This window comes from Anarhichas minor, unplaced genomic scaffold (genome assembly GCF_050575085.1).
Source record: "Anarhichas minor isolate MPS153535 unplaced genomic scaffold, ASM5057508v1 ptg000017l, whole genome shotgun sequence".
NCBI lineage: Eukaryota > Metazoa > Chordata > Actinopteri > Perciformes > Anarhichadidae > Anarhichas > Anarhichas minor.
Genome location: NW_027466463.1, coordinates 2,422,219 through 2,435,742, shown reverse-complemented (window position 1 = coordinate 2,435,742; position 13,524 = coordinate 2,422,219). Strand labels below are relative to the sequence as shown.

The 13,524-nt window shown below is 44.1% G+C and overlaps 1 protein-coding gene across 13 annotated transcripts in view; it reads left to right on the top strand.

The window, feature by feature from the left end:
• The first annotated feature begins 882 nt into the window (after positions 1-882).
• Positions 883-13,524, top strand: part of atp6v0a1b (ATPase H+ transporting V0 subunit a1b) — a 32,465-nt gene continuing 19,823 nt past the window's right edge. For 4 of the 13 annotated variants that reach the window (XM_076093167.1, XM_076093165.1, XM_076093166.1 and 1 more), the window contains exons 1-12: positions 883-999; positions 1,247-1,325; positions 5,390-5,487; positions 6,054-6,182; positions 6,348-6,430; positions 6,976-7,102; positions 7,284-7,366; positions 8,810-8,903; positions 9,694-9,906; positions 11,757-11,907; positions 12,545-12,684; positions 12,790-12,953. In XM_076093167.1, the coding sequence (XP_075949282.1) occupies positions 883-999; positions 1,247-1,325; positions 5,390-5,487; positions 6,054-6,182; positions 6,348-6,430; positions 6,976-7,102; positions 7,284-7,366; positions 8,810-8,903; positions 9,694-9,906; positions 11,757-11,907; positions 12,545-12,684; positions 12,790-12,953 (1,478 nt within the window). Of the gene's footprint in view, positions 1,000-1,246; positions 1,326-5,389; positions 5,506-6,053; positions 6,183-6,347; positions 6,431-6,975; positions 7,103-7,283; positions 7,367-8,809; positions 8,904-9,693; positions 9,907-11,756; positions 11,908-12,544; positions 12,685-12,789; positions 12,954-13,524 lie in introns of all 13 variants that reach the window. The other 9 variants (XM_076093170.1, XM_076093171.1, XM_076093174.1 and 6 more) reach the window with 5 other exon arrangements.

Here is a 13,524-nt window from a genome sequence, read left to right as displayed (position 1 = left end):
TATTATAAAGGGTCGTCCATCCTTGGCAAATAAGCGCAATTGCTTTCCGTATTTAGCTTTAGCCTCTTCTTGTATACCTTACAGTAGCCTACACATGAGTAATGTTTGTATATTATAATGTCTCTCAATTAGTATATAGATTGGTTTGTATGTTAAATATTTGTATTTTATATTATCTGACCGATGTAAAATTCTCCATATTGAATGTCTACATTGCTTGTGGCAAATATGTATAAACATTTATACTAAATATATTCCAATAATATGTTTACTGATTACACACTCGATCTATCTGTCTGTCCGTCTGTTAGCTGCCTAACTATTTTGTGGACCCCATCCATGCTGGAATATTTCCCTCCTGAAGCCACAGTCATTGAAGGGCTATTATTTTCATTATTGATTGATCAAGACAATTATTTTCTGATCAATCCTAACATTTGATGAGCTGGAACCAGAGAATGTTTGACTTGTTTCTGAGGATAAAAACAAACAAACACACACTTAGATGGTAAGGTCGGTACAGACTACATGGCAGAGCGAGGCAATTCATGCTCCATTTGGTTAGACCAAACTCACTGTAGTGCAGTGTAGCGTAGTATGATAGTGCTGAATACAGTATGTTATTCTGCTCACCCTCACTGCTCTGTTGTTTCTCACTGTACTGTACTATAGTATAGCCTAGTTGTTGTGACACTACAGTATATCGTTCTAACTTGTATTAAATAATTACCACAGTTCTTTTCGGAAAAAAACAGGTTAACCTTTTCACTGTGTAAAAAAATATATATTTAAAAGATCTCTTGATCTAACACTTGTACGTCTCTCTCTGTCCCATGGTGCAGTGTTTCTTCATTCTAGCTGCGGTGGAGCGTGGTGCTCGTCATGGGGGAACTGTTCAGGAGCGAGGAGATGACCCTTGCTCAGCTCTTTCTCCAGTCTGAGGCAGCCTACTGCTGCGTCAGTGAGCTGGGAGAACTGGGCATGGTCCAGTTTAGAGATGTGAGTGTGAATGTTCTTGTGCTGCGTCGTTTTCTGGTGGTAGAGATAATCCCATGCATTGGATCGAAACATGAGAGGCCACAGAGGACATGTTTGCTGTCTTTCACATGCCATCACACATGTATTGGTGACGAATAGTGAATTCATACATTTGAATGTTTCCACCTCATTATTTCAGTCATTATTTGTCCCTTTGAGTTTTAGCCATATATACATAATCCTTGTCTTTTTTTTTCTCCACCCACAGCTGAATCCAGACGTAAACGTGTTCCAGCGCAAGTTTGTGAATGAAGTGAGGAGATGTGAGGAGATGGACAGGAAACTGAGTAAGTAGTGACACAACTTAACCAAAGGTACAGTATAGTTCCTACATTACATTACATTACAGTCATTTAGCAGACGCTTTTATCCAAAGCGACTTACAATAAGTGTATTCAACATCGGTTTTCGAGAGAACAACTAGTCACCAGAAGTAATAAGTGCATGTCCTTTCCTCAAACAAGCATCTAAGAGCATAAACCAGAGCCAACGTACAGTGCAGAAACAAACGAATGCAATAAGTGCCACAAACTAATATAAAAACAATAAGTGCAATAAGCTAGTATGAATACAATAGATGCTAAGTAAGTGCTAAGCGGAAGGGTAGGCCTTCTTGAAGAGGTGAGTTTTCAGCCTGCGCCGAAAGATGGGCAGCGACTCTGCCGTCCTGACGTCAGTGGGGTGGTCATCCCACCACTGTGGGGCCAGGACAGAAAACAGCCGTGACCGGGTCGATCGGCCGCAGGGACCTCTGAGCGACGGGGCAACCAATCGCCCCGAGGCAGCAGAGCAAAGTGGTCGAGCGGGGGTGTAGGGCTTGACCATGGCCTGGAGATAGGAAGGAGCTGTTCCTTTCACTGCCCTGTAGGCTAGCACCAGAGTCTTAAACTGGATGCGGGCTCTTACAGGTAGCCAGTGTAGAGAACGGAGAAGGCAAGTTGTGTGGGAGAACTTGGGGCGATTGAACACCAGGCGAGCTGCAGCTTTCTGGACAAGCTCCAGAGGTCTGATGGCCGACGCCGGGGCTCCGGCAAGTAGTGAGTTGCAGTAGTCCAGGCGGGAGATGACAAGAGCCTGGATTAGCACCTGCGCCGTCTCATCAGTGAGGAAGGGGCGAATCCTCCTGATGTTGTAGAGCAGGAATCTGCAGGAGCGTGTAACCGATGCAATGTTTGCTGAGAACGACAGTTGGTCATCCAGGGTCACACTCAGGTTTCTCGCAGTCCGAGTTGGCGTCACTACGGTATCATCAATGGTGATGGACAGGTCTCTGTGCGGGCAACCCTTCCCCGGGAGGAACAGTAGCTCGGTTTTGTCCAGGTTGAGCTTGAGGTAGTGTGTCGTCATCCACTTCGAGATGTCAGCCAAGCACGCAGCGATGCGTGCCTCCACTTGAGTGTCCCCGGGGGGAAATGACAAGACCAGCTGGGTGTCATCGGCATAACAATGGTAGGAGAAGTCATGCGAGCGAATAACAGAACCCAGAGATGTTGTGTAGAGCGAGAAGAGAAGGGGGCCCAGGACTGAGCCTTTTGGAACCCCCGTAGTCAGCATGCGTGGTTCCGACACAGAGCCCCTCCATGACACCTGGTAGGATCGACCTGTCAGGTAGGATGCAAACAGGGAGAGTGCAGAGCCTGAAACGCCCATCCCCTCGAGGGTGGAGAGGAGGATCTGGTGGTTAACAGTGTCAAACGCCGCAGACAGGTCCAGGAGAATCAGGACAGAGGAGAGAGAGTTAGATCTCGCTGCGTGAAGCGACTCCGTCACCGCAAGGAGGGCTGTCTCAGTCGAGTGACCCACTTTGAACCCGGACTGGTGAGGGTCCAAGAGGTTGTTTTGGTGGAGATAGGAGGATAGTTGAGTAAAGACAGCACGTTCAAGTGTTTTGTAAAGAAAGGGTAGAAGAGACACCGGTCTGAAGTTCTTGACATCAGAGGGGTCAAGTGATGGTTTCTTCAGAAGGGGGGTGACTAGCAGTCTTGAAAGCCGTGGGAAAGCATCCTGAAACAAGAGATGTGTTCATGAGGTGGGTGAGAAAAGGAAGGAGTTCAGTCGCAATAGACTGAAGAAGAGGGGAGGGGATCGGGTCAAGGGAGCACGTGGTGGGGCGGTTAGATGTAACAAGGTTGAGGACCTCGTTAGGGGAGAGGGGAGCAAGATAGGGTAAGATGGGGCATGGAGAGGGGAGGGAAAGCTGAAGGGGAAGAGCTGGAGATGGTAGAGAGGGAGAGGGTGGACAGGGAGAGAGTGGACAGGGGGGCTGAGAGAAGGAGGATCTGATATCGTTTACCTTCTTGTCAAAGAAGTTGGCGAAATCGTCAGGGAGAAGGGAGGAAGTAGGAGGAGGGGGTGGGGGTTGGAGGAGTGAAGAGAAAGTTTCGAAGAGTTTTTTAGGATTGGAAGCAGAGGTTAGGATTTTGGAGCGAAAGAAAGCAGCTTTAGCAGTAGATAGAGTGGTGGAAAAAGTGGAAAGAAGAGCTTGGAAGTTAAGAAGGTCCCCCGGGAGTTTGTCTTTTCTCCATTTACGCTCAGCCTCTCTTAGGCTCCGTCTGTCATTACGCACTGAGTCCGACAGCCATGGGGCAGGTGGGGTTGGCCGTGCAGGCCTGGAGGTGAAGGGACAGAGGTTGTCCAAAGAAGAGGAAAGGGTGGAGAGGAGAAGATCAGTAGCAATATCAGGGGATAGGAGATAGAAGGCTTCAGGGTCAGGGAGAGCAGAGGTAACAGAAGAGGAAAGATCAGCCGGGGAGAGGGAGCGGAGATGACTACGGGTAGAAACCATGTGGGTAGGTGGTGGAAGTACAAGGGGAGAGGAGAGGGAGAGGGAGTAAGACATGAAATAGTGGTCAGAGAGCTGGAGGGGAGTGACGGAGAGGTTAGCAGTAGAACAGTGTCTAGTAAACATAAGATCCAGCTGGTTGCCGGCCTTGTGGGTAGGAGGAGAAGAGGAGTGGTAAAGGTCAAAGGAGGAGAGGAAGGAAAGAAGCGGTTCTAATTTATCAGTCTGGATGTTAAAGTCTCCGAGCAGGATGAGTGCGGAGCCATCATCATGGAAGTGTGAGACTAATGTGTCGAGATCTTCCAAGAACTCACCAAGAGGGCCTGGTGGGCGATACACAACAGCAATGGTGAGCTTGACTGGATAAGTGACAGTAACCGCATGAAATTCGAAAGAGGACGGGGAGAACTGAGGAACAGAGACAAGAGTGTATTTCCATTTTGGGGAAATTAGCAAGCCAGTACCACCACCCCGCCTCGCAGCTCTGGGAGTGTGACAGAAAGAGTACACTTCTGACAGAGCTGCAGGTGTGGTGGTATTTTCTGGCGTGATCCAGGTCTCAGTTAGAGCAAGAAAGCTGAGAGAGAGCAAGGAAGCGTAGCCCGAGATAAACTCAGCTTTCGGCACTGCCGACTGGCAATTCCAGAGCACCCCCGGTACCACTTGCTCAACATGAGCTGAGAGAGTAGGATAAATGAGGTTAGCGGGGTCACGGCACCTGGGAGTGGCCCAATGACTACGTGACCACCGAGCAGAAGAGAGGACCGAAATCGGATGCAAACACATGGTTTGAACAATAAAAATGAGGTAACTACATGTTCGAGAAGTCTTAGCTTGACGAAGTCGGGCTTGAAAAAGTCGCCTTGTTGCCTTTGTTCGGCCTTGAGATGTGTAGGCTCCTCCCTTGCAATTAGCAAAGCTATTCAGCAGCTGAGACTAAATCACACCTCCTCAGACAGGCAGAAACTCAGTCCAATCACCACTGAGGCAAGCCTAAGTACAGCTATAAAGACAACTTAGTTAAAGCAAGAATAAAATACCTATCAGATTCTGGGTGAGTCAGAAGTTCAGTTCTTGCTCCAGAAGTTGAAAACAGTCTGTTTTCATAAGATAAGATGAGATGATCCTTTATTAGTCCCACAGCTGGGACATTTGTAGTATAACAGCAGCAAAGTGGACAGTGCAACTACAAGAGACATCAGTAAAAAACTAAATAAGTAATCAAACAGTAAAAGAGTAATAAATATGTAAACCTTAAAAAACAACAAAACTTATACATAATATAATCTGAGTGGTTGGGTTCACATTTTTGCACATATGAAGTAGGAAATATGAAGTGTTGATATATTTGTATTGAACAGTGGTATACGTTGATATTGGTATCGCAGATGAATGAATGAGTAATTTGTCAGTGTTTTTGGTATGTGCTTGGTATTCACATGAAGTAAATCTGTAACACATTTCAAAATAACAGAGTTGTCAGTGAGAACATGATGACATGGATAAATATAAAGAACTTGTTGTTTTTCACTGCTAACTGTTGAACCGTGGATCCTCTCTGCTGAACAGGGTTTGTGGAGAAGGAGATTAAGAAAGCCAATATCCCAACTGTTGACACTGGAGAAAATCCAGAGGTGCCTTTTCCCAGGGACATGATCGATCTCGAGGTAATTAGCCTGCCATCTGTAATCATGATCACTCATCATCTGATCATTATTATTTTTGATAGATGAGTTGATACACGTGTCATATTCCACAAACACCCCACTCAGCATCACCTGAGGTATGAGTGGTCAGTGGCCCTACACTTCAGACTATGATGCCATAGGTTCCCCTCTAGCGTCAGGGCGGCCTTGTCAGCTTCCACTCACTATGTGCACGTGTCTCTTTTCAAAATAAGCGTTAAAATCAGAAAGTTTGTTACGCAAAATAATTACGCTTCTTACATAACGCACTAGTAAAGAAGGGAAGTTATGTAACAAAACTAAGGTAGAATAAATCAACGTTGACTCTGTGTCACACAGGACTGTATCTGTTGGACACATCCAACCCACTCAGCCTTTAATTCAAAGCTAGATTCTGATGAATTGTGAGTTTTATGTACGATCAGCTTCATGTGTGCATGTATACATGTCTATACACAATGTGCAGGATTTATATTTGACAGTGATGATGTGCACATGTTAGAGCAAAGTGTGTATTTTGTATTTATACTGTTGACTGTGACTGAAAGGCCACCTTTGAGAAGCTGGAGAACGAACTGAAGGAAATCAACACCAACCAGGAGGCCCTGAAGAAGAACTTCCTGGAGCTGACGGAGCTCAAACACATCCTCCGTCGCACGCAGCAGTTCTTTGATGAGGTTTGCTGGTTTCTCCCTCTCAGATGTACATACCACACACACACACACACACACACACACACACACACACACACACACACACACACACACACACACACACACACACAGGAGCACAATAGATAATTGATGGAAACAAAATATCTGGTCTTCCTAATGTCTTTGTAGATGGAGGATCCCAACCTGCTGGAGGAGTCATCGGCCCTGATGGAGGGCAGTGAGGGGGGCCGCGGGGCCCCGCTCAGACTGGGGTAAAGCACGACAACTGCATCATATTCTCCAACACACATTATCACGTTGTTTTGGCAAATAGTCATATGAATTGCAAGACACGTTGCACTTGAATACATATTTTGGTGGACTGTCCTCAAATAAAGAAATTTGTCGTGTGCTCACACTAGGGCTGTCTCCATATCAGATTTTCACTGCATAATTATCTGGGCCAAAAAGATTCACGATAACAGTATTGTTAGGATATCTACAGACAAAGTTGAATCTTTAACTCGTTTATTGTGCATTTTGTCTCTTTTTTGGCAAATGAATAACACTCAAAATATGAGTGTGGCGAGACGGAGAGAGTCTGTAACCATAACTGTATATATAAAATTACATATATATATATTATATATACATAATCTAAGTTAGCTAGTTAGCAAGCCTGCTGACTATTTATACATCAGCCAACTAAACAACTATTAGCTTTCTTTGCCACTCAAAAGGCTGACTATGTCCATACTGTGGTCCTTTTTCCTTTTGCGTTATCCACTCTGAGCGCTTGTCTGTGTGGTCTGTGCAGCTTTGTGGCCGGAGTGATCAGCAGGGAGAGGATCCCGACCTTTGAGAGGATGCTGTGGAGAGTGTGTCGCGGTAACGTCTTCCTAAGGAAGGCAGAGATCGAGGACCCTCTGGAGGACCCCGCCACGGTCAGCACACACAACATACATTCATAGAGACGAGTGAAGAGACAAGAAAAGTACAGAGAAGCATACAAAATGCCACTCATACGGTGTCATAATGTATATTTCTTTACTTACATTAGAAACAGACACCCGGCTCATCTGTGAGTTGTGTAGATTTTCTAAAAACTTCTTCTCTTTCCAACAGGGAGACCAAGTCACCAAATCAGTGTTCATTATCTTCTTCCAAGGTGACCAGCTGAAGAACAGGGTGAAGAAGATCTGTGAGGGGTGAGTGTTACAGAGGAAGATATCTTCTTTTATCTTATCTTATCCAGATGCCACAGTTTATGGACAGAAGTCAATTTGGAAGGTTGGGTTAAGGCTCGTGTGGTTATGGTTAAGTTTAGCTATAATCATGAATTACATGATACATGTAGGCATAACCGTAGAAATGGAAATGCAAGTTAATGTTAAAGGGGAACACCACCTAGATAAAGAATTCCAATACGTTACTTCCATGGTCTAGGAATGTTTAATCAATAATGTGAACATGAGCTAGTCTCTCTCAAGGCCAGAAACCAGAGAAGTAAGTCAAATCAAGTATAAAGTGTACAATGAATGGGAGACCCACACAATGTCTGTTCTAATTCTATTGTAGTGCTGTCAGCTGTGAAACAGAAAAGGTAACATGTAGTCAGAGCATTCCCCTGGTGCTCAAGGACATCTCTCCCAATTCATGGTCTATGGAGCAGCTCCACACTTTATACTTGATGACATCACATATTTCAGTTTTAGCTCTCTAGTTTTTGGATTTGGGAGAGTTGTTCATGTTTACTAATAATTGTTGTGGGAAGGGGAAGATGGGCAGGACTGTGTCTGGCCGCAGCTAACATTTAGTGGCCATTAGAATAATTGCAGCTCATAGTTGCTGCTGTGGTTTTGTCTTAATGACACAACACCATCCAGGATTGTCACATTGGCCTGGGCGTAGAGACTACACATTGATATCAGAAGGTCTGTGTGTTTACCAGGCTGAGAGGGTCTAGGAAAAAATATATTCTATTGGTTGCATTATGGGAAGTGTAGGATTCAGTGGTTTTGGAACTTGAGTCATATTAGGGAGTAAAACTCAATATTTTACCACCTCGGTTTCGACCTTTCTTTTTATGCCTCTGCGCCGGCGACAGCCACGGACGGAGGCATTATGCTTTCAGGTTGTCCGTTCATCCGCCATCTTTTTGGTAGTCAGAGGTCAAGGTCACTGACCTCTCGTCCGTCCTATTTTTGGGAACACAAAATCTGGGGAACGCTATGAGGTATCTTTCTCAAGATTTGGCACACAGACTTGGACTCAACTGATTAGAATTTGGTGGTCACTGTGACCTCACGAAACACATTGTTTGGGCATAACTCACAAATTCATATGCTAATTATGACAATTTCTCACAAACCGGTAGCAGGATAAAATGGTGAAGTGAGGACATTTTGGACAGACATGGATGTAAACTGTTACCTGACTGGTTGGCGGAGGCACACAACCGTGAGGTGCTAATTCTAGTTTTAAGTGCAAGTCCTAAATCACTGGAGTACCTTTAAACAATATCCTCTCCCTGATGTGTGTCAACTCCAGCATGTGCATCATAAACACGAGTAAGAAAGAAGGAACCACGATGGAGAACGTACAGTATGTGTGACATGCTGTGAGCTGACTCTGCTGGTGTTGTTCCCCAGGTTCCGCGCCTCACTCTACCCCTGTCCAGAGACCCCACAGGAGAGGAAGGAGATGCTGGCTGGAGTCAACAGCCGCATCGACGACCTCCAGATGGTACGTTTGTCACTTGATCTTTACCTCCCATCACACACATAAATAACCCAAAAGGTTAACAAAAATGAAAAACGAGTAAAGTGAGAGTAGAGTTGGTTGAGCTTGGAGTAAAGCCTGCTTATTGTTTAGGCCACATTACCATTAGCAGTGCAGTTCTTTTTTGAATTGAATAATTCTTTCAAAGGGTCTTTGTACTCTTTGTTGTACTGCTGCTCACTAAACAAGAAGAAATCAATCAGAAACTTCACACAACAGGATGTCTGTGTTCAGTTTTCCTTTCGAAAATGTATTTCCAATCAAATCACAAAAGCCCTCGTAGTGTTTTCTTGTGCATTAGTTCTTATCTGTGAAAGATCTTTGTCCTGTCCCATAGTGTTATGCTTCCCTAAAGTTTGCCCTTATTAAGCCTGGAAAAATAGGCCTGGTTCTGCTTGAGCGGGCTGCTCTGGCCTCAGCCTGCTAACCAAATACAATGCATGACACGCCGCCACAAAAGAGCGTCTTCCTCAGGTTTACACGGAAGATCTGATTGTGTGCATAAACAGGACCTGAGTCTTGGAGCCAGCACAGTAAAATCAATCTCTACCATTTGTCAACATGTTTACTTCACAAATCCTGCACATTCCAAATGTTTAGCTCACATTATGTTCATATCACAAAAACATGACAATACGCAACACACACAGATGGACCATAAACGGAAAGTGAAGAAATAGCTTTCAGTTCAATAAAAAAATAAAATGTCCGGGATCTACAGTCTAACACAAACCTCCCCACACTGCTACTGCAGGTGCTGAACCAAACAGAGGACCACCGTCAGCGAGTGCTGCAGGCCGCCTCCAAGACCATGCGGGTGTGGTTCATCAAGGTGAGGAAGATGAAGGCCATCTACCACACGCTCAACCTGTGCAACATCGACGTCACCCAGAAGTGTCTGATCGCTGAGGTGTGGTGTCCCGTCTCAGACCTGGACTCCATCCAGTTTGCTCTGCGCAGAGGGACGGTGAGTTTGGTTTTCGGTCTGGTTGTGTATTTCATATACTGTTGTGTAGCTTAGAGGTAACACACATTTCTTTTTTCTTGTTCTTCACACATTGCATCTGTACAGTCATAGGCAACAATGAAGGATGTTTTTAGATGTTTAGTAAAATCTCCACTTCATTGACGCTGTCCCTGTGGCTCTGCTTCCTGTTACTGTGAGCTCTATTGGACCAAGTGCTGCTAAACACAGCAATATTATGAGAAATGTCAGTATCCAGCCAGAACATCTCTGCTAGTGTTGAGCTGTGTTACAGTCTCCTCACCTTTTGTATTAGAAAACTCTGAAGATAATACAGCCCGTACGGTGAAGACAATATGCAACCACCGGCTGAAACACTAACAAAATGCCTTTGCCAGCTAAAATCGTCAGATTTCATCATTTGTTTTGGCAGCTTATAAAAACTTAGTTGTGTGTACTTTACCCTGTTGGTAGTGTAACCCACCACACAGCAGCTTTCAGGCATTTTTCCATTGTTCGCCAGCAGACAGAAGTGTCACGGAGGCAGCTTCAAACAATAGAAGTCAAAGGAGAGTGACCAATTGTTTTTCCCATCTGGTGAGGGCAGTTCTTAGATACGCTCTGTCTCTAAATTTTGCTCACATTTCAAAAGAGAAAAAAACTGTTTTGCACTTGAAGAAATCCTCAGAGTGTTCATTTCTGGCATCGATAATAGAGACAAACCTTATACAATTAGTGATTGTCCTTTTACAGCATTCAACATCTTTGAGGACCCATTGTGTTGTTAAAGGTTCAGAGCATATCTGTTGCCTCCACACGGCTCTAAACATAGAGACTTCTGAGCCGGCAGTTAGCAGCTAACGGTACTAACAGTAACCTAACCTAACCAATCTCACTCCTCATACCTAAACCTAACCAACCCAACCAACGAAGGCAACGGGTACCAGCCAATCAGAGGCAGAGTACGGCGGGTCATGCCTTCGCCATAGCAGGATTTGTGATTTAGCATGCACTAACATGCACATGCTATGTAAACAAAGCACAGAGAATCTGGGATTACAACACACACAGAAGGAAAGTGACTTCAGAATCAGAATCAGCTTTATTGAATTTGACTCCGGTTTCCACTTCGCTCTCAATGTACAAACACAAATTTACAATAAACAAGAAAACAAAACAGAATTATCTTCTTCTCTGAATTATATAATATAGAACCTTTACGTTTGTATTAAACTCAGAAAGTGGAAGCTCGGAAGCCTAGCCTTGTTCAGCAAGATAATCTGCACATATGAACCACTTTTATGATTGTTGAAGCATAAATGTAATGGCCATGACTTCACCACCACTAAGCTGTGGTGGACTGGTGTTCTAGGGACGACGTTTGGTAGTCTTATGTAGCCACTTGTTAGAACAAAACTTATAAATCTATTCAGTTTGTGTGAACCACAGACCTTATTTCAGACACTTAACCAAACACCCATTCAAGAACCACACTGAATTAATCGGAGGTGCTGACTCATTTCTGAGTGTTAGGACTCATTCCTGCAGCACTCTTTGAAGTGCACACTTAACTGTAATGTGATTGCACCAACACTGCCATTCAATACAAATGCTTCTCCATTGGAGAACAATGTTGGGCGGTATCATTTCAGAAAGATTTGTAAAATCAAATCACAAGTGGCAAAGCCAAAACAAACACCAAGCATACATACATACATGTATAGAGTATTCACTTCAGGTGGACTTTAATACTGATAATAATAATATAAGTCATGAGGTTGTGTGGAGGCCTCTGGTCTTACTCTTACAACATGGGCAGTATGTGACTGATAAATTGGGGTTTTATTTGACAGGAGAGGAGCGGCTCCACGGTGCCGTCCATTCTCAACAGGATGCAGACAAAGCAGACTCCACCTACCTTCAATAAGACCAACAAGTTCACGTCAGGCTTCCAGAACATCGTCGACGCCTACGGCATCGGGAACTACCGGGAGATCAATCCAGGTTACACAGGAATTCCTTTATCTGCATTTCAATTCATTACTCATCTTATTAGTTTAAATTTGATTATTGATCACTGAAACTTGTGGAAGTGCAGCAGCAGCAGCGCAGTGTTAACAGACTGGGTTAAGCTGCCACAGATATTTCAACTTCAAAGCCTTGCAGCAGCTTTCTAATCCCTCTATTTCCTTTTACAGTGAAAATTGCACATGTTTATTAAGTTTCATTGACAGTAGTTTAACTGCTATTTAAGATAGGACAAACTAGAATTGACGAAACAATGTGGTTTACCAACCAGTCTTTTTATTTTTGTCCAACATCATAAATTGTGGCCTCATTCTGGAAAAATAAATGTGTTGCTTTTTTGCCAAATATTTGCATTCTGTGTGAAAGTATTATCACAAGACAACAGTTTGAACAAATATATTGAAGTTCAAATGAATTGAACGAAGAGGAAAAACACCTCCAGTGTGTAAAGGCCTTCACACACGACATCTAATTCTCTCTCACTTTCCTTCCACAGATTGTGCAGACACAAATACCTGTTTATAATAAATCACAAGTGGTAAATGTATTGTAAATGCATTTCATATTTCAGTCATTTTCTGTGATGAAGATAATGTGATTTTTCCTGTTACAGCTCCGTACACCATCATCACTTTCCCCTTCCTGTTTGCGGTGATGTTTGGCGACATGGGTCACGGCGCGCTGATGACCTGTGCTGCCCTCTACCTGGTCATCCGAGAGAGTCGCCTCGTCGCCCAGAAGAGTGACAACGAGGTACAGTGAGACAAAAACCAGAACCAGAGTAATGAGAAGCTTTACAGTTCAGCCTCGCACCATAGACACATACGATATCTCTGAGTTGTGTGTGTGTGTCTGTAGATCTTCAACATGGTGTTTGCTGGTCGCTACATCATCCTGCTGATGGGGCTCTTCTCCATGTACACTGGAATCATTTACAACGACTGCTTCTCCAAGTCACTCAACATGTTCGGCTCTGGGTGGAGCGTCAGGCCCATGTTTGGCCCCAAAGGAGCCAACTGGACGTAAGTCCCCAACTCTGCTTGGACTGGTAGTTACTTTCTCTACCACAGTTAAAATAGATGGGGGCACCACGCCTTCGTATTTTTGTAAATATTTTCCAATGAAATTTGTGAAAACATATCAAAGAAATAGTTCAACATTTTGGGAAGTATGTATATTTGTTTACTTTCTGAGAGTGCGATGAGAAGATGAATATCAATTTCATATCTGTGTGTTAAGTATAGGGCTGGACTCAGGACTTGGTTAGCCTAGCTTAGCATAAAGACCAACACCTCTAAAGCTCACTAATTAATACATTGAATGTCTGTTTCATTTCTAAGCAAACAGAAATGTAAAAACGACAATTTGTGGTTTTGGGGAAGTTGGAGCCATTTGTTGGCGAGCAGCCAGGTGCGGTGACTTTCCTAAGACTTGCTGTCACAGTGAGGTTGACCTGGTTAAGAACCATCGTGCCTCTACAGAAACATTACTAAAACCTGTGCTCGCTGATCTGCCCATTAGCCTGCGCTATAGCCAGAGAAACAGAGAACTGGTTAATGGACAAACTGTTGCTTGTCATGAAATAATTCACTG